The sequence below is a fragment of the Pseudophryne corroboree genome, chromosome 6 (genome assembly GCF_028390025.1).
Source record: "Pseudophryne corroboree isolate aPseCor3 chromosome 6, aPseCor3.hap2, whole genome shotgun sequence".
Lineage (NCBI taxonomy): Eukaryota > Metazoa > Chordata > Amphibia > Anura > Myobatrachidae > Pseudophryne > Pseudophryne corroboree.
The window spans coordinates 101,245,039-101,270,759 of NC_086449.1; the positions used below are offsets into that span (position 1 = coordinate 101,245,039).

Below are 25,721 nucleotides of genomic sequence, written 5' to 3' on the forward strand. Positions count from 1 at the left end.
GCCAGGACAATGCAAGTCACATGGGCCTATTTCATTCTCTATTTACAAGTTAGAAATAAATCAAACTATTTGTTCACACAATCCCCCACTCGTCCCTGATGAAGCACAGAAGTGAGGGTACGATGGGGGATTTAAACACAGTAAACCACTGCAGCTAACACCGAATGGTTTTGACACTTTTTACATAGTTCTTTAGGGTAACAATTCTATTTAAGGGGGAGATTTATCAAATCTTGGTGAGATAAAGTGGAGAATTTGCTCATATTAACTGATCAGCGTTTGTCAGTTACTGTATCTAACACAGTCTCACCATAACTTACTTTTTTTTTTCTTTTAGGTTTTTACAAATATTCTGCACACAACACCTGTTTTTTGGAGTAGATTACTTCAAACTGCGTGCACATGCTAGCTGATTATGAGGGGTGATCTTGCTCACAATGGCAAAAATTAAATAAAGCTGTAGAATCACTGATTGAAATTACTAAGCAATAACTTGTCCCATTGCTTTAAGCACTAAATGCAATCATCACATCTTTGAAGTTTTGGCCTGAACAAATACACCAGACATTTCATCAGAAACTAGTAGCATGAATAAGATGAAATATCCCAGTGATGCCACTGGCTCCTAATATAAACTATACATTGCCAGTGATGTCACTGAATCGCAGTGATCCGACTGGCTGCAAACTCTGAACTGTTGTCTCTGCAATCTTTAAGTGCCTTGTGCTCTTAAAACTGCTGTAACAGTACATATATATATATATATATATATATATATATATATATATATATATATATATATATATATATATACATACACATACACTACCGTTTAAAAGTTTGGGGTCATCCAGACAATTTTGTGTTTTCCATGGAAACTCACTTTTATTTATCAAATGAGTTGCAAAATGATTAGAACATATAGTTAAGACATTGCCAAGGTTAGAAATATTGATTTTTATTTGAAATAATAATTTTGTTCTTCAAACTTTGCTTTCTTCAAAGAATGCTCCCTTTGCAGCAATTACAACAATGCAGATCTTTGCCTATCTAGCTGTTAATTTGTTGAGGTAATCTGAAGAAATTTCACCCAACGCTTCCTGAAGCACCTCCCACAAGTTGGATTGGCTTGAGGGGCACGTCTTGCGTACCATATGGTCAAGCTGCTCCCACAACAGCTCAATGGGGTTGAGATCTGGTAATTGCGCTGGCCACTCCATTACAGACAGAATACCAGCTGCCTGCTTCTTCCCTAAATAGTTCTTGCATAATTTGGAGGTGTGCTTCAGGTCATTGTTCTGTTGTAGGAAGAAATTGGCTCCAATCATGCGCTGTCCAGTGTATGGCATAGCGTTGCAAAATGGAGTGATAGTCTTCCTTATTTAAAATCCCTTTTACCTTGTACAAATCTCCCACTTTACCAGCACCAAAGCAGCCCCAGACCATCACATTACCTCCACCATGCTTGACAGGTAGCATCAGGCACTCTTCCAGCATCTTTTCACTTGTTCTGCGTCTCACAAATGTTCTTCTGTGTGATCCATACACCTCAAACATTGATTCGTCTGTCCATAACACTTTTTTCCAATCTTCCTCTGTCCAATGTCTGTGTTCTTTTGCTAATATTAATCTTTTCCTTTTATTGGCCTGTCTCAGATATGGCTTTTTCTTTGCCACTCTGTATAGAAGGCCAGCATCCCGGAGTAGGCTCTTCACTATAGACGTTAACACTGGCATTTTGCAGGTTCCATTTAATGAAGCTGCCAGTTGAGGACCTGTGAGGAGTCTATTTCTCAAACTAGAGACTCTAATGTACTTGTCTTCGTGCTCAGTTGTGCACCGGGGCCTCCCACTGCTCTCTACTCTGGTTAGAGCCTGTTTGTGCTGTTCTCTGAAGGGAGTAGTAAACACCATTGTAGGAAATTTTCAGTTTCTTGGCAATTTCTCACATGGAATAGTCTTCATTTCTAAAAACAAGAATACACTTTCGAGTTTCACATGAAAGTTCTCTTTTTCTTGCCATTTTGAGAGTATAATCGAACCCACAAACGTGATGCTCCAGATACTCAACTAGCTCAAAGGAAGGCCAGTTTTATAGCTTCTCTAACGAGAAAACCCATTTTCAGCTGTGCAAACATAATTGCACAAGGGTTTTTTAATCATCCATTAGTCTTCTACAGAGATTAGCAAACACAACCATTAGAACACTGGAGTGATGGTTTCTAGTAATGGTCCTCTATACACCTATGTAGATATTCCATTAAAAAACAGACGTTTGCAGCTAGTATAGTGATTTACCACATTAACAATGTATAGAGTGTATTTCTGATTCATTTAATGTTATCTTCATTGAAAAAAACAGTGCTTTTCTTTCAAAAAAAAAAAAAAGGAAATTTCTAAGTGACCCCAAACTTTTGAACGGTGTATATAATATATATATATATATATATATATATACACACACACACGCACACACAGAGTACATATATACACCCAACCCACACAGTATCATAGATGCAGGAGTGCGTGTGTGTGTGCACGTATGTATGTATACATAAATATCATATATAGATATCTATATCTGTATATAAATGGCATATTCTCTCGATACTAAATCCTTGTATTTTCATTAGGTCACCGGCTTTTGAATTATTGTTTTATTTTTGTTTTGTTGTTATTTCTGTAGGGTTACAGATTTATCCTCAGAAATGAAGCTGTCAAACTAGAACTAGCTTAATAAAAGTTGTGGCTGAAGGCAACACGGGAGCCTTCAACTGATATTAAAATGGGAATTAAAGCACAAGCTTTTATGTAAGCCGGTCTGATGCAGAAAGTCCTAATTGTTCCCTATGTATTGTTCAACAACTGTTGTAACGATCAACACAACATTTTATTACATATAATGACGTGTGGGAAAGGCTGATTAAAAAGAGTATATTAATAAATTTATATATCGGTTTGTTTGCTTTTTGCTGTTGAAAGTTTAACAACTTTCAGCACCACCTTTCCTGTAACCTGAATAGTATGAAGAGGATTATAATGAAGATAACATTTCAAAGTTCTGAAAATATATCCAGCTGTTGCTAGGTATAGGACTAAAATACAGATAACCGCGTTGGTTCCTTTTGGCTCCGAAATGCATGTTACATTTATGAAGATAGGACAGTAGAGAACCTTATATACCTTCAAGAACGGTCAACCATGCAGAATGATGAGAGAGCCCAATGGAATTAGCAGCCAAGCAGGTATACTGGCCAGCATCCTCAAAAGTAACATTCGTCAGGTGGAGAACCTCCATCTCCTTGTCGGTGGTGTTGACTCCTGCAGTCTACAGAGAAGTACATCGAAGAGAAGGAAATGGACAAGCGAAACGCCATGAGAACCAGAGGAGGTGTGGGCAGGTGCTGTCCTGGAACCAAGAGGTGCCAGGACAGAGAAAGAAACCACTGGAAGAAATCTGGTTAGAAGACTTGAGGAACACTTCTCCCTTGAGCCTGACCTAAAGAGAAGCTACCTTAGTTTAACCCATCACCAAAATTGAGACCTCCTGCCCACTTAAACATGCTGGAGATTGGCAACATGGAAAAATGAAACCTATGCATGATAGCCTTGTTTGTTTATGAAAAAGAGAAGACAAGTGGAGGGTTAATAGGAAAACTAAAATGAATAAAAAATAAATAAAGATGCATCTTGAGCCCAATTAATTGAAAATTATATTTTTTGCAACTATTAACTTGCATTTTAATGTGTATGTGTTTGAAAGGCTCAACATGACATCCAGTAATCTGCAGAGCTCGACCTAACCCTGATTAACAGCTATAGCAAGGGTTCTTAAAGGCAAAAGACTAAAATTATTATTTTTTAACAAAGCCATCCTTAATATAACCTACCGCCAAGGTGTAGATAACAGGTTGGAACATATACTTGAAGCCTGGGGCCAGATAGAACAGTTCCTGCTTGTTATCACTATTGCAACACTATAGTGTACATTCAAAATCATCCAGTTTAAAAGAGGAATATTGAGGAGACTGGACAGATTCACGGACTGTATACAAGGTTGACAACGGTTTTCTGGATAGTTCTACCAGACCAAATTAGGTCACCACTATTTAATGATTGCCAAGTCTACATACAGTATGTAAATGTACCAAAGCAGAGCAATCAGGTAAATGTGGCCATTCTGCATGTAAGGATAGAATCTGAGCAGGAAAACACTGAACGCACTCCACCCACCCACTACATTATATAGGGATGTTCCCTCTAATATGGGTCTCTAATTCTATAGCGAGGAATACAATGTATTACTTCCTGCTACGGCCATTTTGGAATGCTTGCAGATATTGACAGGACTAAGATGTGTTCAGAGAGCCAAGGAAAGTAGCCAAGCATTCCCAACACAAGCTGCTCATGCTGGAATGGAATATATTTTCCACTCTTGATAGACAAAGACATCTTTAATTTCCAGATGGATTGTTACAATGTGTATAATTTATTAATTTAACTGGTAACAGGAAGTAGTGCTGTAAGGAAGATTAGATTGATAGAGGGAGATATTACATGTGACTACATTTTTCTCCCTAGAATGCACAGCGCCATGGATGCAGGAGCAGGAAAGAAATGTGTTCATGTTATAGATTTAGTACAGTAGAAGCAGAAATAGTCAAATAGATAAATGAAACTAAACCAGGCCACACGCAAAAGTATTTTTCCATGGAAATAAAGCAGACAAAAAAGGGGAGAAAAACAACTTTTCCCACCAAGAGTTTTGCAGAGCAATTGACCCAAAGTCCTAAATTTTACTTTACGATTCTGGTTTTCTCAGGAGGTGCCACCGATTTTTTACCTTTTGTCACGGGTCTGGTGACGGTAAGCCACGCAGACTGATTGGCCTCACCAATATAATTGGATACTTTACATATGTACTCCCCACTCTCTGCCTCTGTCACATTGTACAGGGTCAAAACTTCTGCGTCTGAGCTATAAATCCCAGAGTGCTGAAACAAACCGATAACACGAGGGAAGTCAACACAGCAGCACAATCAGAGGTGATATTTTCTGGATTTAGTAAGCTGCACTTGTACTACGTTGTACCACAAAAGTTGCCACACTTAATGGAACACACAGAATCCTTTAACTTACCAACGTTTACCGTTTAAGTACTTTATGGCCGTATCCCTGGCACAGAAAGAGTCTGCACCATTTAGTAAATATGGGTGTTGATGTATCAAACAGTGAAAAGAGTAGAGAATTGGGACCAGTGGAAAAGTTGTCCATAGCAACCTATTTTATAGAATGTACTTGATAAATGCTGAATGGTTGCTATGGGTAACTTCACTCGGTCTACTTCCTCGGCTATATGCTTTCAGCTAATTAGCAGTGAGGATATAAAGATTAGTGACTCCATTTAACATATTAAATGAATTTGTAACATTAACCAAGCTATGGTCAACTAAGTTATAGGGAACATGTCTTCATTAAACTGTTCATAGACATATTAAACCACAGATCTTTTCAAAGAGTAACCTAAGTACAAAGAATAGAACCTTACTCATGTCTCATCAGTGATAGCTCCACTCATCAGGTAACAATAAGTGGGAGGAGCCAGGCAGGCTATACGGATTTCATTGCAGGGAAAATTACACAGTAGCAAATTATTAAGTGGGGAAAACATAGCCTAGCTGTATTTAACTTGGGATATGCAAGTTAACTGCAAATAGTATTCTGTGTCATGGTTACTGAACATTTATAAAATAATGGGTGTGGATTGAAGGACAGACAGTACATAGATACAGTCAATAGGTTGACACTAGATGATCGATGGAGTCAAAAGGTCAACAGGTTCAAAAGGGCGATACAGAAAAGGTCAACATGTTTAATTTGTTTCGTTTTTTTTTTAATTCTTTGAACCCTAATCCTAACCCTCCCCCTAGCGCTTAACCCTAACATGCTCCTTCGAGCATAACCCTAACACTCTATTCCAGAGCCTAACCATTAAGAAAAACCATGTAGAAACCTTTATTATGTGTCAACCTTTGACCAGTCGACCTATTGATTGTCTATCTATGCACTATCTATCTGGATCCGGATCTATCTGGATCCGGATTACAGAATGTAAGTAGGCACCTTTTATAATTAAATACACAGTCAAGAAAATCACATATACACACACACACATCATTTAAAAATAAATAAATAAATAGTTTTAGGTCTAATCAGGAATGGCATACATAAGACATGTCAACACAGATCGTTCCCTTGTTATATTGTTTCAGTTTGTTAGCTTGTTGTTCGGATCTGTTGATACTGTTCTATACTTAGCAAACCTCCAGTTAATAAATAATACTTAATACGTTGCATCTGGTTGGCTTATTTTCTCTCAGGGCATAGGACAAAATGAAACCAGATCTACTAAACCCCTCTTATCCAGAGAGACTATGGACGCATATTAATGCCACGTACATACCTTTAAAATTTCCACGTAAGGGAAGCCATCAGAGGCCATTTTACTCCCATTGATCTCAATGTGTCTGAGCCACTGAATGTGAGGCTGAGGATCGCTGTAGACTTTGCAGAAGAACTCAGCATTACTTCCTATAGTGACCGTCTTATTCGCCGGCAATCCGGCTTGAAGGATTGGCCGATGTGGAGAACGCTCTGAAGTAATGAGACAAAACAAAACATAAAAAAAAAAAAACAGTACAACAATCAATGTTTTGCTTAATGCCACAAAAAAAAAAAATTGGATGCATTGTATCTTTTAGATCACTGCTTCTCTATGGATACGTAGTCACAGCCATTTGTACAGCCGTCAACAGTTTATTACACTACAATGCAGTCATTTCTGTGTAACCTCAAAACAATTATCAATGAATGTCACACAGCGGATGACAAACGGCAAGCGTATCCTGAACACAGGTATTGCCTTCCTACTCCATCTGTATTTGAAGTCTGTATTGTCTATACCAGAGGTTCTCAAACTTGGTCCTCAGTACCCCAAACAGTTCATGTTTTCCAGGTCACCTGTGGCAGTTGGTAACACACCTTTGCACCCATTGAGTGACCTGGAACTGTTCGGGGTCTTGAGGTCAGAGAGTTTGAGAACCTCTGATCTATCCTAACAGCACTGATTTATAAAGATTTACGAAGGTTCATTATTCAGAGATCTGTTTGATATTTGCTGAGCACTGTAAAGCATAGGCACAAGTGAATATGTAACTTCTACTTTTTAAATTCTGTGCTACTCTTAATATCGAAAACCATATAGATCACTGTAGACCTTTTAAAATCTGTTGTCTGTACAGGAGTCAATAGTTTGGGAATATAAATATTACTAAATGTTATGTTCTAATAAGAATACCAATGCAAATGCATTTTAAACGCCCTCTCAAAATAACCTGTTAATTCATACAGAATACAGCAGAGCACAGAACACAGTGCTATCGCGCAGCTACATCAAACCTATAAATAAAAATTAAACCTTTAAAATATCTTTAAAATATGAAACTGTCTATATAAATTAGGTACTTTTTTCATTTATACAACAGGCAAGTCTTCATTACAAATTACCTATGACACTTCGACGTAAATGGTCTTGTTTTTCAAGTCAAGGAAAAAGAAATAATCAAAATGAATGAAGAAATGTTGACATGGAAAGTGAAAAGGAAAAGAAAAGAAAAAAAAAAAGTCTGACAGGCTAAATAAACTCAGCACCTTAAAGTAGGCCTCACATTGCCCCCTGCACAGGAAATATCTGTAATTTAATAGGATCTGTGAGGTGGAAATAGGGGGATGTTAGAGAAACTGAAAAATGTAGGCTAACTAAAGGCGGATGTTGAATGAAGGAAATATTTGAGAGAATTGGCTTCTTATTGAGGAAATGGAAGATAATTTCCTGAGTTGTCAAATATAGGGCAGACACGCAAGTAAATGTTTTTCTCAATGAAACTACCCAAGTGTTAACATAACATGCACAAATGCCTAATTTCGTTCCATCCTAGTCTCAAATAACACAGCTGGTTGTGAAATCTTTGTTTTGATAATTTTTTTTCTGGAGCGTATCATGAGACATCTGTGTGAAGAAATTAAAAATGGCCAACTCAGAGTTATTACACAGCATTCAGCTATGATATATCCCGTCTTGGAATCAATTAAATGATCTCAGTCGCATAGGAAATGCCATCAGTGTACTATAACTCAATGATAAGTATTTATGATCTTCTGGACTGGTTTAATTAAACTACAGTACCAATGATGTATTTCAAAGTTTACAAAAACTATTGGTCACTTACTATGCTGTATATCTACATATGTGTGTATATATATATATATATATATATATATATATATATATATATATAATTTTTTTTCAGTAGCACATGTTGTGAACAGTGTCAGAAAGCATGCCATAAACTGTGAGCTTTATATGAAATTAATACATTTTAAAAAGCAAATCAAATACTTGATGAATATGTGCAAATGCCTGCAGGTCAGATCTGACAAAATAATTAAGTTATTTTCCAAAATACAGGTTTTAAGGAATTGTGGGAGGCCCCGAACGTAGTTTAGAGGGACAAACGCAGCCTGTTACTCACACGCAATGAAGAAAAATACACATGAAAAACACTTATTGTATACTTGAGGGAAAAAAACACAAACAAACTAAAAGATGCACACACACAAAAAAAAATGTAATGCAAGAAATCGGGTACCACATTACATGTAATTGAAAAATAAATAAAATATAAAAAAAAAAAAGAAGAGTGGAGAAAAAAAAAAAAAGGAGTTAAATGATGACTGGGCTCTTACCAACTACATCCAGCTGGTAAGTGTGGTTAATGCTTCCATACTTGTTTTCCACGATACAAGTGTAATTCCCCTTATCAGATGGAACCACTGAATCCATAATAAGACTCCAAGTTTGAGAACGAAGCTAGAAGCGTTAAAAATGGGAAAAAAATAGGTTACTTTATACAGCTTTACAGCTAAGTCCTGCCTAACCCTGTAAGCAAGCTTATTTACACTGAACTCTACATTTAAATATTCATTGCATGGATTTTTATATCTAGTATTGCCAGTCTTCTGCCTCAGACATATATTCATCATTCCGCTCACTGTAGCAGAGTGTCACTTCAGAGCTGCTGTGAAACAAATAGAATAAATCCACCGTGTTGTTTACTTTAGCTTATGGTTGCTCTAGAGAGGTCAGTGGGAAACAATGGACAGCTGATAATCATACAACAAATGAACAATTCTATATAAACTGAAGCAGACCAGTACTTGAGATGGATATGTCCTTCACTACAATATCACATCAGTAATTACTCTTATTTTCTGGTGTGTGTGTTTGTGTATGTGAGAGTGTGTGAGTGTGTGTTTTGTTCTAAGACTCGGATATCTTAAAAGCAGTCAGTCATTGACAATTTAATCCCTTTGCTGCTGAGCATTATCAGCTGGTCACATTACAACATTCATAATTATTTATGCAGTGCCCACAAAAATGATAATTTTTTTTTTTTTTTTTTAGTTTTTAAGCAGACGTTGAATTTCCAGAAAACTTTAGTATGATTATTTCTCCTCTTACAGGAAACACAGGGGCCGATTTTGAGTTGCATGCAAAGTGGCTGTATTTGTGGACAGCCACAGAAGTCTCATTTACTACCTTACACAAGATTCCATCCAGCTAATACAAGAGTCAGTGCGTCTACCAGCAGAAAGCTGTGCCGCCAACTGATTCTATGCACACTGCTGTAACGATCTTCACATCGCTAAAGCGGGTTGCACCAGAGACTTGCACACGGGTCCTTTCCGGGGGCAATGCACTTGAGACCTCTTTTAGACTGGTGGCACCAACCCGGCAATATAGTGACATGCGCGGTGATGTGTGCTGAGACGGCGCCTGGCGATCAGATCATCTCCAAGCACCGCCTGTACCTATAGAGTGAACGGGTCCCATCGACCCGGCAACCAGTTCACACTGCACCTGACCCTGTAATAACCCTGCTTAATCCCAGGTTGAAATATTGGGATAGGCGACCCAGGAAGACGGAACATACCCCTTTCACACCGCACCTACACCCGCGTCAACCTGGCAGTATACCAGGTTAGTTGTGCTGTGTGAAATGGGTATTACTAATGGCACTTACACACCAGCCCATGCTAGGGTGCAAGAGATCAGTCAGAACCAGGCTTCCTTCCTAATACACATGACTAAGAAACACGTCCACAAGACAGGGCAGTTCCATGCGATCACATTTTGCGGCCTAGTTCCCGCTCTGAAATACCAAATTTCACGAAAAAACAGATCCAGCCAAGCTCCTTCCAACTCAGAAAAGGACAGTCATATGCAAAAATGCACTGCCTGCCTGTACAGGTACAAAAGCAATTATCCGGCATCTGATGGTCCGGCACCTCTTTTACTCTGGGCACATCAGGTGCCAGGGAAAGTTGGGCTGAGAGAGGGTTTAGTTAGGATGCGGCGGGTGGCTTAGTCGGGCTGCGGCGGAGGTGGGGAGTGAAATCAGGCTTCATGGGGGAGTCAGGCTGTGGGAGCTTTAGATGCTGCGGGGGAGAGTTAGGCTGTGGCAGAGCTGCAGAGCAGAATTAGACTGCAGGGAGCGGAGTCCGGATGCCGCTGTTACCACAGCTGATGATAACACCGGTAATCCCGCACACAGTGTCAGAACCAAGCACGTCAAATAATCAGTGCTGTACCTGTATTTTCTTTTTTTTGTAATTACTACCAAGAAATATTTAGTTTTTTTTTGCTCTGGCATTAATCACCTTTTTCTAAAACCGGCAAAAGCCGCGTTTTGCACAGAGGTTTTTATAGCAAAATCTGCACTATTTTTTAACTTGTTTGAATGAAACGCATAAAATGTCAATGAATAATATGATAGCCAACCAAGGCATAGCATATTGAAAGACAGACAACCTACTGCATCAACCCGTGTTGACTGATGCCAGGATGGGGGGTTCACTACGATATGCCGGTGGTCGGGCTCCCGGCGACCAGCATACCGGCGCCGGGAGCCCGACCGCCGGCTTACCGACAGTGTGGCGAGCGCAAATGAGCCCCTTGCGGGCTTGATGCGCTTGCCACGCTACAGGCACGGTGGTGTGCTACGTTATTTTATTCTCCCTCCAGGGGGGTCGTGGACCCCCACGAGGGAGAATAAGTGTTGGTATGCCGGCTGTCGGGATCCCGGCGCCGGTATACTGTGCACCGGGATCCCGTCAGTCGGCATACTGAAGACCACCCCATGATGGGCCGAGATCTACTCATTGGGTTATTTCCTAACACTTTCTGTAGCATAGCGTGTTACTGTCTGGGATTTGGTGTCATTTAATGTGCTCTCTACTACTATATTTCATGGTGTGATGACCTGAGGCCACGCCCCTTTCCATGTTCAAGAGTCAGTATGTATTAGGGGGAGGTGACTTTCAGTTTACCACCTTTAGCAGCAAGTGTTATGAAACACACAAATGATAGTTATTGTTAATAAAGTAAGAGACTACCGGAATTCGACAGTTTTTAAATTCGACAGTCAGACACCCTCCCGCCGGGACCCGAATTCGACATATTCAATAAAAAACGGATTTGACAGTCCCGCTGTCGAAAAACGGACCAATTGACGATAGTGTGCGTCCTTGATTCGACTTCATGGACGTCTGAGCTGTCAGGCAGCGCATAGAACTATGCCGCTCCATTATATTCAATGGTGGGAACTTTGCGGTCAGAGGTTGACCGCGAGTAACCTCAACCGCTGACGCAAAGTTCCCACCATTGAATATAATGGAGCGGCATAGTGCTATGCGCCGCCTGACAGCTCAGACGCGCACAGCCAATCAGGAGAGTGCCACGACGTGGCGCTCCCTTTTTGGCTGAAGGGACCCTCTGTGACAGGAGTCACGGGGGGTCTCAGCAGTCGGGGAAAGGGGTCCCATGTGTAAATATGGGACCCCTTTCAGTGCGTGGATCGGGTTTGCATTTTATTATTTTGCCAAGTACGTGGATTACAAACAAGAAGAGGACAGATCCACACTGGATTTTTGTGAGTATAATTTTATTTACAGGTAAACCGTGGATTCTAAGTGGAGAAGGGGACCGAGTCGGCGTGTCAACATAGGTAAGTATGTGTGTGTCGGTGTGCATGTATGTAATAAAGTTTTACTGTCACGGTGTGTGTGTGTGTGTGTGTGTGTGTGTGTGTACTGTTTTTATTTGGGTATTTTTTTTGCAGTAGAACTACAGGTACCAGCGGGCCCATTTCCCCCCCGCATGCTGGTACTTGTGGTTCTCCAAGTACCAGCTTGCGGGGGAGGCTTGCTGGGACTTGTAGTTCTGCTACAAAAAACAATATTCTTTATTTTGTCACTTGGCTATAAGCCTCCCATCCGCAGCCCTTGGATGGGGGGGGGGGGGGGGGGCACGACAGCCTCGGGCTTCACCCCTGGCCCTTGGGTGGCTGGAGGGGGGGGACCCCTTGATTTAAGGGGTCCCCACTCCTCCAGGGTACCCCGGCCAGGGGTGACTAGTTGGGGATTTAATGCCATGGCCGCAGGGACCAGTATAAAAGTGTCCCCCGGCTGTGGCATTATCTCTCCAGCTAGTGGAGCCCGGTGCTGGTGTGAAAAATACGGGGGACCCCTACGTCTTTTATCCCCCATATTTTTTGCACCAGGACCGGACGTAGAGCCCGGTGCTGGTTGTGAAAATACGGGGGATCCCCTGTCATTTCCCCCCCCCGTATTTTTACAACCAGGACCGGCTCAAAGAGCCCGAGGCTGGTTATGCTTAGGAGGGGGGACCCCACGCATTTTTTTTCTTGATTTTTAACCCATTCCCACCCCTTCCCACTGAAAAACATGCTCTGAACTCTCCATATTATTTTAGTCAGTAAAAAAAATAAAAATATTCTTTTAAAAAATCAATTAAATAATACTTGTGGCTCCTAAATAGACAAACCAAGTAGATAATCCCTTCTAATATAAATAGATATGCTATTAGCAATCAAAAAAAACACACATAAAAACAGGTTTTTAAATTTTTTTATTAGATCCCGCCAGCAAAATGAGACGGACTGAAATTGACGAAATTAATGTCGATAAGCACTGTTGTCGAATCGAGATTCTTCAATTGAATATACTTTTGTCGAAAAGCCGCATTTTTACCATTGCAGACATGTCGAATTTGACAACAGTCGAATTGCAAAAAGTCGAATTTGAAACGGCCGTTTTTCCCCCGAAACGTACTGTATTGCATTGTCGAATCATTTTTTTGTATCGGAAATGCCCCGTTTTTCGACATTTGCGGCAATTCGACCGCAATTGCATATGGCCCTATGAGTAATTTGTTAAAAGATAATATATACTGTATATACAAGAATTGTAGACTTCTTTAAATGCTATATTGGTCCCTTAATGCAATACATATAAGTGTAGGTGATAAGACTGATACAGAGTATAGTGTCTACTACCTAACAAGTCTCTAGGGATTTCTGTGCATAAGCTGCAATTAAAAACACACTAATGGGATCTGCGCTGAGATTGATGTGGCAGAAAGAATATCAGAGAATGGTTTAATTGTATCTTTTGTTCTAAATAGACAATGTTCTATAAAATTAACATTAGTAATAGTTACAACCTGGGTTAGATTACATACATACACAAAGAAAATGACATAGTCAACAGTGCAAAGTGGTACATCACCTCAACTGGAATAAATATGGATCTAAAACCACATACTATTTACAAATCAGGTGGCAATTGATATCTGTACAAAGAAAAATGTATACAGTCCAAATTATTAGGGGAGAGGCCTTCTCTTGTAAGACAACCAAGTATGGTTACTAAGTAATAAGAGCCAGCTCCTTTAGGATGAATGCATACTTTTATTTTTACCAAAAGAACCATCTATGTAGAACAATAAAAACATTTTTTTATTAGATGCAATTAATGTGTTGTCCGATATCCTTTCTGCCTTATTAATTGCTCATATCAATGTACTCAGCCCAGTGTTGGACTGGGACATGTGGGGCCCACCGGGGAAATGCAGTGGTAGGGGCCCATGTTTAGGGGTGTGGTCAGTCTGCTGAGGGGGTGTGACCTGCCACCTCATTGGTTTGACTAACCATTAGAGAGTGCAACGTCTGGGCCCCTTCATAAATATATACAGTAAATTCAGCTGCTGCAGGCATGATAATGTACCAGATTAATAACAGCAATGCACTGTAGAAAATACACCATAGTCCAGTATAAGGTAACATATGTATAATGTATAATTCAAGTGCAGTGTCTGGAACCTGATCCTTAGAGCAGGAGGCGGGCCCTCAGGCAGTGGGGCCCACCAGTGGTTTCCCCTGTACCCCTGTGGGCTAGTCCAAGCCTGACTCGGCCCACATTCCATTAGTGTCTTGTTGTAACACAAATAAGATACTTTTCCTACGTGAAACCCTTCCGTAATACGTAAGTGGCAGAAATCCACACTGGTGGCAGCTCATGGGTAAGCGAATACTAGTAGGACCACTATGTCCCGTTCTGAGGTGTCAAAGGCTGCCAGTAATGCCAGGATTAGTCCTGTTCTATGAGATCGTAGGCTGCCAGTAAGGAACAGTGCCACTCTTTGGGCCTAATTCAGACCTGATCGTAGCAGCAAATTTGTTAGCTAATGGGCAAAACCATGTTCACTGCAGGGGGGGCAGATATAACATGTGCAGAGAGAGTTAGATTTGGGTGGGTTATATTGTTTCTGTGCAGGGTAAATATTGGTTGCTTTATTTTTACACGGCAATTTAGATTTCAGTTTGAACCAGGGACGTGCAGGCAGGGTAGGCAGTGCCTCCCCTGTCATTAATGATTAAAATAATACAAAGAAGATACTTATGACACATATTCTGTGTCACAAGTATCTGCTTTAGCCTTTATATTATTTTAATCATTTTTACCTATTTAAAAAAAAAAAAAAAAAAGTTTTAATAGTGTTTCGGAGGCACCGCTCTCTGTGCCTCCCATTGTCAAATGGTAAAGGAGCGGAAGCGGGGGGCGGGGCCAAACATCGGGCAGTAAAAGCCCATTCAAAAAATTACTGAAAGCGGCACTAGTATAAGTGCCTCTTTGACAGGGGCATGCTTTCAGCCCATATGAAAGTACGCCCCTGTCACTGAGGAAGATGTGATTAAGCAGTGGCGGCATTGGGGGGGGGGGGGGGGGGGGGGGGAGTAGTCAAAAAAGGTACCCACCCTGTCAACTTGGATTTTTTTTCTTCATATTTACATTATATGTGATCATGTGGCCGTCCCCACCCGCCCTCCAGTCCATTTCGCAGCCCGTCTATGTCAGTGCAGTGCAGCCAGAGAGACCCCAGTCCCAGAACCGGCCTCAGCCACTAGGCAACGGCAGCAGCATGCACGGAGGCTGAGGAGCTCCGCCTCCTTGAGCTCTGCTCGGAGGTGCGAGCTTCCCGGCTATCAACTAGTGGCAGGCTCTCTCCTCGCACGACGTGTGATGGATGGTATGCAGACCTACTGAGACCAGACAGGTGAGCGGGGAGGAAGTTGGCTGTGCCTATGCTGCTGGGAGGTATCCCCTGTGATGGGAGTGGGAAGGAGAGGCTGCCTGTGCCGCTGAGGGTCATCCTCTGTGAAAGCGTGGGGAGAGGGGGGGGGGGGGGGGGGGGGACTGCCTGTGTAGTTTGAGGCATCTCCTGTGACTTGTGGGGGTGGGAGGCTGTCTGTGCTGCTGGGATGCCCCCTGTGATGGGAAGGGGGGGGGGGGGGGGAGGGGGAGGATGTTTGAGAATCCTGGCTGTACCCTGTCACCCACTACCTCCATCACCTACTATCTCCCTGTCACCCTCACCATTGTCACCCACTATCTCCCCGTCACCCTCACCATGTCACCCACCGTCTCCGTCACCCTCACCATGTCACCCACTGTCTCCCTGTCACCCTCACCATGTCACCCACTGTCTCCCTGTCACCCTCACCATGTCACCTACTGTCACCCACTATCTCCCTGCACCCTCTATCTCCCCATCACCCTGACCATGTCACCCACTATCTCCGTCACCCTCACCATGTCACCCACTATCTCCCTGCCACCCTGATCATGTCACCTGCTATCTCCCTGTCACCCAGTGTCTTCCCGTCACCCTCACCACATCACCCACTATCTCCCTGTAACCCTAACCATGTCACCCACTATCTCCCTGGTTACCCAATGCCTTCCTGTCACCCTCACCATGTCACCCACTATCTCCTTGTCACCCTGACCATGTCACCCGATGTCTTCCTGTCACCCTCACCATGTCACACACTATCTCTCTGTCTCCTTATTCATATCACCCATTATCTTCCTGTCACACACTCTCCATCACCCTCTTTCTGCACCCAATGTCTCCCTGACACCTTCTATCTCCCTGTCACCCTCTCCCTGTCATTCAATGACTCTCTGTCACTCTCACCATGTCACCCACTATCACTCTGTCACCCCTGCGTTCCCAGTCACCCACTATCTCCGGTGGGGGGCACCAGCCATAATATTGCCTAGGGCATCAAAAGTCGGGGTTGTCACCTAGTGCAACCCGGAAAGAGTGGGGAGGAGAGGCCATGATCCCCGCTCATCCCCGTTCCTTCCCTCTTCTCTCACTCTACCTCCTACCCTGGATTCCTGGCTGCAATTTCCACAGGCGGTCCCCGGAGTTAACATCAAAGGAGGAGCCACGCTGCAATTCTAGGCCCTGGACCAGGTAAGTAAATAGCAATATAATGGTCACTCACTGTCTGTACCAATCACCCTTTCCTTCTCTCTGTCACACTCTCACCCACTGCTGTTACGCTTTCCCTGGCATCACAAACTGCTCTCACCCTCTACCTGTCACCCACTGTCGTCACCCTTTTCCAGGACTTCCATTAACTTAATAGCGCCGCACCCATGGTGCTTTTAAGTTAATGGAAGCCCTGTACAACAAAATTGCATTCAAGTCCTCCTTCCACTCCCTCCCCAGTCCCAAAGACTAGTTTTTGGGTTTTTTTTTTTATAAAAATTTACAATATATTAGCCACCTGCACATCACAAGTTTGATGAGCAGCAGGGCTGCAGGCATTGGCGGCATGCGAATTAGTGGCAGGGGGCCGGGGCAGCTGATGGTGGGTGATTTTGTAAGCCATTCGTGGGGGTGGTGGCTATTAGTAGAGGAGGTAACGGACATCAGGGACTGTGGCAATAGCAGACATCGGCTCAGGGGCAGTAGCGGGCATTGGCTTGGCGGCGGTAGGGATCATCGGCGGGACTCGGCGGACATTATGGCTGCAGTGCCTCACCAGCCACTGACCTCACCGCACGCCACTGCACTGTTTTGAACACACCACACCAAAAATCTAACTCTCTCTGCACATGTTACATCTTTCCCCCCTGCAGTGCACGTGGTTTTGCCCATTAGCTAACAAATTTGCTGCTGCGATCAGATCTGAATTAGGCCCTTTATTGCTCTGCAGGAGAAAGGGTGAACAGCTCCAATTATAAATGTGAAAAATACATTTCAGGTTTCACTTCTGAAGACACAAATGGTCTAGGTCAAACTATCACTAGGGGTCATTATCTTATTTTTAAACAAAAATAAAATAAAACACAGAGAATTCTTTTGAACACAATGTCCAATGCCTGGCACTTAAGTCAGGAGATGCAGTTTATAGACTAATGCCCGATGCTTATACCTGATAAACGGTATTTTCCAACATAAGTTACAGGGGGTTCAGTATGATTTACGGACGAATACAATACAGACAGTCATACTAGCCATTGACCTACAGTCAAAATACTGACATTCATTATGCTGGCATGTTCAAAATACCAACAGTCAAACTACCGACATTTGAAATGCTGACATGTCAAAGTACAGACATAAATTTTTCTGTTTTTGTGTGTCAATGTTGACATAGGTCGACATGGACACCGTCTAAGTGTAGCGCATCCCCTTGCATGGCTCGCCATGCTGCGCTCGGCACACTATTATATTCCCCCTACAGGTCCACTGTGATGGTAAAATATGAACAAGTCTGTTTTGGGGCAAAAATTCCTTTAAAAAACGCATGTCGGTGTTTTGACATGTCGACATTTCTAATGTCAGTATTCTGACTGTCGTCATTTTAAACGTGTTGGCATAATGAGTATCAGCATAATGAATGTCGGTCAATAGCTGTCGGGATTATGACCGTCGGTAATTCAACTGCTACCCGTTTCAGGTGATGAAGTTAGCATACACAGAAAGCCCTCAACTAGCGTTGTGACTCTAGTAAAAGTCAGATTTCTTCAAGCATAAATCTTCTAGTTGTACATTTACAGTGCGGCCAATTGAATAGGCCCGGTTACTCATTCCCGGAACATTGCATTCAATTGAAAGTTTGCTGGACCTATAATAATTAATTGCTGATTTCTTAATTATTATCCTGTGTTTTGGATACTAATTGCAGAAATAATAGAACTAGAAACATTTGCTGTTATTAGTTCTGTTGTCCCAGAACAGTAACATGCATTTATGAAAAGAACAAAACACAAAGAAACTGTAATGAAAACCAGCCATCAGTTCATGTCCAGCCGCCTGTCTCCAAGCAGAGGTGCTGGTGTCACTTTGAGCAGTTCAGAAATTCAGCCACTGTTTTACAGGGAGACTAACCATAAATCATGCGTTATTTTCAGATGTTTAACCTATATTATGCCAATTAGGTAGAGAAGCAGTTGGGGGGCGGGTTATATTACACATTTTCAGCTCTATAGCACAAAAAAATAAAAATAAAAAAATTCTGAGAGTGAGCTGTCTGCAGCTATAAATACTGCATGCACCTATTGTTACATAGAGAAGTCGAGTTATAGTATGATTACTATAAAAGTAGAGCAATTTACGGCTCTCTGGCTGATGGGGAACTACAGGTCAGCTGAGCAGTCACAGGTTGACTAAGCCTCTTACCCAGGAACATGATCAATTGATGGGAGAATAGTCGTGACTGTAACGTTCTTTCCTCTAGATTTATTAATTACCCTCCACTTGTTAAACCTTCTAACGAGCTCAGTAATCAGCAGGGAGAGAGATTAATGAGCGTCAGCTTCTAAACCCCTTCCAACTAAAGGGGACAGCATGCTGGGCAGGGAGAAAAGATGGCCCAACTTCAAAGGTCAAACTGGCACGCAAGGTGATCTCATGTCCTGGCAACTCCCCAGTTAAAGTGGGGCATCACTCGTTTTGTGACGCACATCACATAGACTTGAAATTAGACTAAAACAGCGGCTTATACTCAAGTGTGCCTGTAAAACTGCTATTTTCCAGTCCTAACTGTTGTAGAATGTCAACTCTACCTCAATACGGATAGACATTACAACTGAAACCAACAGGTAAAAATGAAGGTATTTTGGCATACACTGGCTAAACTAACTTCAGTAGGCAAACACAAGGGTGACATAGAAGAGGAGCAGATTCAAGGGTGACAACTCCAATCTGTAGTCCCAAAACCTACGGGGGACCCCCTCCCCTTCCCCACATTCTTGCTGTGCAGTCAGCTTCCAAGTCAAGTGCATCCATGATTTTGACAGGCTTAATCTGGCAAGCTTGGCCGAGAAGTGAACACCAATGCGTCTGTCCAGCATTTCATTAGGTCACCATAAACACTGGTCTGACAGGAAGTAAAATTCTCAGCCGGGACACCACAGAAGGAGCAAACGTTTCCCCAGATCCTGCATTTTAAACCGATGCTACTTCCATGCATTTCCCCATGGATAATAGTCCTGGTTGCCCCAGGGAAACACCACTAGTGGGTGCCTTTGTCACTAGAGGATTCTCAGGAGCCACATGTCCACCTTATCTAGCGCATTGCCCGTCGCTGTTTTTGCTAGGACTGGAAGTTTGACAGGTGGGACAAACATTAAGTACAATAAGTATAATAGCGAGTAAAATACTTGAAGAGACATTAGTTTAGGATTGCAAGCGACTGTAAATATTTCTTGGAATATGTCCAATTTTCCACAAGATACTCTAAATGTGACTATACAGATCAGTTATGTTTCATAGAAACCAAAGAATTAGCTTGGCTTTATGTTACCCAACACACTTTTAGCTGGGTGCTGATAAAGTGCCTTGTACCTTAAATCCACCAATGCGTTGATCTGGTTTGAACTCTCTGCCATTCTTCAGCCACCGTAGTGTGGGCACAGGTATACCCCCTGCTGGACACCGGAATTTTACGGTTTTGGCCGCTGGGACAGCATGTAGTTTTTTTTCCATCTTTTCTGGGTTTGCCCAAAATGGACCTACAGTAATCCAATTTAAAGAAGAAAAAAAAAGAAAAAAAAAGAAGAAAAAAAAGAGACAGCCATTAAAACACGTATATTTCACTACACTAAATTTCTGACCGACATTATAAAACATAGGCAATTTTCTTTTAACGTTTGTCACAGTGACTATGCCATTGGGGCAGATATACTAAGCCTTCAAGAGTAATAACATGGAGAGAGATAAAGTACCAGCCGATCAGCTCCTAGCTGTCATTTTTCAAACAGCCTGTAACATAGTAGCTAGGCGCTTATTGGCTGGTACTTTAGCTCTCTCCACTTTATCTTTCTCCAAAGCTCAGTATATACGCCCCATTGTTACCAAAGGTGTATGATACCAGCGTCAAGTTCTCGTCCACACCAAAGATTGCAGCAATGACCAGTTTAACATGTTTTATATTTAAATATCAAGATGAATGAGCTATGTCATTGCTATTATGATCACCTTACGCATCCTTCCTCCACTTCACACCTAATCTAGCAATTTGGTGGAGTACCCCCCATAAAATCAAATCTTTAATAGTTAGTCCCAGGCTGAATAATTTGATAGGTGTATTATATTCAGTATTTATTATTTATGAGAATACAGAAGCAAACTTGGGACTTGATTTGAGGACTGTGCATCTCATTCAGGAGTGAAGGGAGGAGGAAGGTGATATGTGTCAAGCAGTGCAAAGAATGAAGAAGTGGACGAGTGTAGATGTTGCCCATGGCAACCAATCCCCTTGTAACTATCATTTTATAGAAAGTACTTGATAAAGGCTACCTGAAAGCGGATTGGTTGATATGGCAACTTCTTCGCTCTTCACACAGCTTGATACGCCTCCCCTTAAATGAGGTATCCAAATAACTACTACACACCTCCCGCTCACAAGAGATTTGAGTTACCTGCAGGGTCTCATCTCAAAACATTGGACCCTGCATCATTTTCCTGCTGTGCTTTAGTTTAGTTATCAGATGAGGGCAGGGTTACCAGGAAGAAGACCCACACCAAAGAGCTACACAGGGAATGGGACAGCTATTAAAAGGACTTTTTACAGAAGACAATAATAAACATATTTTTTTACCCACCGACTGTTTTTTATTCATAAAGGCACAAAACCTCCAATTCACTGAGACACATAATATTCTGCAAAGCGGACAGGAGGTAAGCAAAATGCAGATTTAGGCTAAATCGTGCAAATTCCAAATGATACATTATACCCAAAGGACTACAGCATGCTGTAAGCAGTGAGGACATTCTAAATGCAATGTAAAACACATGTATAACCAACTCTACAACACTGCTATGTAATAGATCCCATATGACAGTGAGGTTTTTAGATCACATTTGCCTTCTGTAATGGGAATGTCTGGGAGACTCCTGGACTACATAGAGAGCAGATAAGCCTCATGGATCCACTCCCTTTTCCCAGAGAAATAAATGATTGGTCCGGTGTTTCAATGGCACCATACACACTGCTTCTCTCACCTGGACATCCCCCTCTGAAACTTCCCAGTCAGTAATTATGTTCTTAATTTTTTTTTTTATTCCTGATATTATATTACACAATGTTTTAGAGATCATTTCATACATATGTTCTATGGTTTAGTGAAAAAAAGTGTGCTTTGGACTTTATTGAGCTAGACACCGGAGAATAGTGCTTTTCCCTATATTTCATTAATTAGGATGTGCAACCAAAAACCTTCCTCTTTCTGCAAATTCAAAAGCCATTTCAGGATATTGGTTTTACTTTTAGTAATGTCCTGGAGTAAGAGGAAAGGGGTGTATTTTGGGGGTGCGAGGTTAAAATAATGGTTCCTGATTAGCAGGGTTCTCTGCAGTAAATGTATTACTGCTGTGCTGTGCTGCAGCTAGTCTTTATTAAACTAGGATGGAATGGGACCAAAGGAATCCCACAGGAATTTAAGGCATTTGATGTATGAATGCAAATTGTTACAGGAGGATCGTGTGGAGGCCTGCTCCTTTGGTTTCATCATTATTGGAGGCTTGACAATAATAAAAAACAATTTTGGGGTTAAGGAATATATCTGTATATATTATATATGGTCTCATCTGACCACAAAGCATTTTCCCACATCGGAGCTGGGACACTCTTTAAAACTCCAGGTGTGATTTTCATGGTTCATTTTGAGTAATGGTTCTATTCATGCCACTCTCCAATACTGGCCAGTGTTATGCAGAGCTCTTGATGTGGTTGAGTGGTGGAACAGTAACTCCAGCCTCTGCTACTCATCCCCTGTAGATCCTTCAAGGTGACAGCCTCTCCGTAGATTCTCTGATAAGTCTCCACCTGGTGTACGCAGAACATTTTGCAACACTTTCCTATGGTTGAACCACTGCGACTTGGAAATGACTTTGTTCTTTTTTACCCCGATAATGCATTTATATTCCATTATCTCTAACTAATTATGGGGCAGATGTATTATCCTGGAGAAGGCATAAGGAAGTGATAAACCAGTGATAAGTGCAAGGTGATAAACGCACCAGCCAGTCAGCTCCTAACTGTCAAGTTGCATATTGGAGCTGATTGGCTGGTGTGTTTATAACCTTGCACTTATCACTGGTTTATCATTTCCTTATGCCTTCTCCAGGTTAATACATCTGCCCGTATGTATTCATTTTCACAATATGAACAGAGACTCCTTAACTGTGGAGTTTGTATCCAGAAAATGTGTCCATTATCCTAAGTGTTCACTGTCTGAGGACAAGTTCGAGACAATGTGCCCTTGTTTAATATTTATTTTCCATCCATTGTAAATTCAGAACTTTTACAACACAGGGATGTATTAGGAGACCAGCATGTTTAATGTTGTTGTTTAAATCACTTTTTAATAAATATTTTTGTAGCATAAAACAACGTCACATTAAAAATGAATATAGATGTTATAGGTCTCCCTCATATACATAGGTTGCAGAGTACGGCCTTTATGTAAATATAACTTTGAATTGGTTTCTACAGATTTGTTTACAGAAAAATTATGCGGTTCAGCTTCAGCCAGCCAGATCCTCCCTAGCAGATATTTATAACCAAGCTAAGTGATGAACCCCAGGTACATGTTGTGATCACTTCATGGAAATTAACATGATCTCAGTCAAGAGAACACTAAATATTCAGTCTGAGAATACTCTAGGAACTAATAACATTACAGACGGGATGCTGGAGGAGTGTTGGGTCAGATACCTCAATGATATCATTAGATCCTAGCGAATGTGTAGGCTGCATTCTTTTGGTTAATAGATTAGCCCCAGCACGTGATGGCGATATATATACTAACACACAGGTATACGAATCTGTGTGCCAATTTCCCATTGTGGTTTATTTTGGGTGATTTATCACAGTTTCTTATATTTCTGCCACACGTCAGCCTCCATTTGGAAGATAGAGCTGACTGTACAGCTTGTCCTCAAAGGGGGTTAGTCAGAGTTGTTAGCAAACCAAAAAATTAGCAATTGAGCAAAACCATATTGCACTGCAGGTGGGGCAGATGTTACATGTCAAGAGAGAATTAAGCTCCCTACACACTCGGTAACCTGCGGCCGAGGTGACCGATGGCCGATATGGCCATCCCGCTGCAGGTGCGGGTGACGACGGGAGTGAAAGTTTTTATATGCCCCGTGTCACTCTGCCCCATTCCCGAACTTGCAGGTCATCCATATCAACCTGCAGGTTCTAACGATGGAAGACCAAAGATGAACGAGTGCGGGGACGTGCATTGTTCATCGTTGGTGGCTCCACACTGAACGATAGGAACGATATATCATTCAAAAAATGAACTACATTTTCCAGTGTTAGGGGGCTTTAGATTTGGGTGGGGTGTGTTCAAACCGAAATCTAAATTGCAGTGTAAAAATAAAGCAGCCAGTATTTACCCTGCACAGAAACAATATAACCCACCCAAATCTAACTCTCTCTGCACATGTTACATCTGCCCCACTTGCAGTGCACATGGTTTTTGTCTAGTCATTTAGTGTCATCATCTACTCAAAGTGTAGGCCATCACCTACTCTATCTGTAGGCCATGCATGACGCAGCATAGCAATTCAACTGATCTTTGAGTATAGCTATTACACTATAACCAATAAGCTATTGTTTCCTACACATAATTGTGCCTTTGTAATGACTAAGTGACTAATCGCTGCCGATTCTTCAAAAGACGGAACTTGTGGGTGTTGCAAACAACCCCACTCTTCTTTCCTGTATCTTGTAGAGAAATGTCAAGGATATTACCATCGTCAGATGCCAAATGTGTGTGGAGAATTTTTTCATTTCTGGTAAACTTAGTAAGTTAGTTAAAAAGATTTGTCCTTACTCCTCCAAGAAAACATGAGTGGTAGACAAAACAGTATTATATTAAAACATCTCGTGTACTTACGTCAACTTTCAAATAAAATGCACCAAGGGGAATACAATGAAGCCTTGAAAACTATTGTTTCCATGAACTCTTCACTTGCTGATCAGCAGATGTGGCTCCAAAGCATTTCGGGAACCACAGGTGCCTGAAAACCCTGCAAGTCTCAGGCAGACCAGGAGTTTCCAGGACCGTGATGCTTCTCTGAAACAGATGCCACCACCTGTTGTGCAGAGGTCACTGCTTTCTCCACACATAGGCAACTTATTCAAAGGGTGTAGCATTAAATAATTTTCATGGTGAAAACAAAATACCCGTCTCCACGATGTACCCACATTAATTCTATATGGATGAGACCAGTGGGCCCACCAAGAGAAGCTGCAGCAGATTCACCTTTCTATATACAACCCCACCACTCCATTTGTACTAGAAGCAAGAATACTGTGGTATTTAGTCGTTTTCCTTTGTTAAGTGCATGCAGTGTGTGTGCGGACACTGTACGGCCAGTGGTGCTCTTCTCCAGCAGGCGGAGCTGAATTACAGTCTAGCACTATAGACCCTCATTCCGAGTTGATCGCACCAAGCAACTTTTTGCTGCTGGTGCGATCAACTAATCGCCGCCTATGGGGGGGGGGGGGAGAGTGTATTTTAGCATAGCAGGGCTGCGATCGCTTGTGCAGCCCTGCTATGTTAAAAAGGTTTCCTGCAAAACAAGACCAGCCCTGGACATACCCTGTGCTACGGATCCAGGGATGATGGGCTCGGCTTTGACGTCAGACATTCGCCCTCTGTTCACCTGGACACGCCTGCGTTTTTCTTACCACTCCCCGAAAACAGCCTCCAACGGTCAGTTAACACCCTGTAACGCCTTCCTGCAGTCAATCTTCTTGCGATCACCACTGCGACCGTTTTTTCAGCTGTCAGCGTCATTACCCAGCGAAAGCAACGACGCGTGTGCGCATTACAGCCTCCGCGCGTGCGCAGTAGTGACCCAGACACAGCTGTGCGAATGAAAGCACACTGCGATCGGGTCGGAATGACCCCCACAGTCA

At 42.1% G+C, this 25,721-nt stretch overlaps 1 protein-coding gene across 4 annotated transcripts in view; it reads right to left on the reverse strand.

The window, feature by feature from the left end:
• Nucleotides 1-25,721, reverse strand: part of FGFR1 (fibroblast growth factor receptor 1) — a 155,101-nt gene that overhangs the window by 18,426 nt on the left and 110,954 nt on the right. For all 4 annotated transcript variants that reach the window (XM_063931546.1, XM_063931544.1, XM_063931547.1 and 1 more), the window contains 4 exons: nt 20,129-20,295; nt 8,806-8,929; nt 6,464-6,654; nt 3,184-3,328 (listed from right to left, as the gene is read on the reverse strand). In XM_063931546.1, coding sequence (XP_063787616.1) covers nt 3,184-3,328; nt 6,464-6,654; nt 8,806-8,929; nt 20,129-20,295 — 627 coding nt within the window. The remainder of the gene's footprint in view (nt 1-3,183; nt 3,329-6,463; nt 6,655-8,805; nt 8,930-20,128; nt 20,296-25,721) is intronic.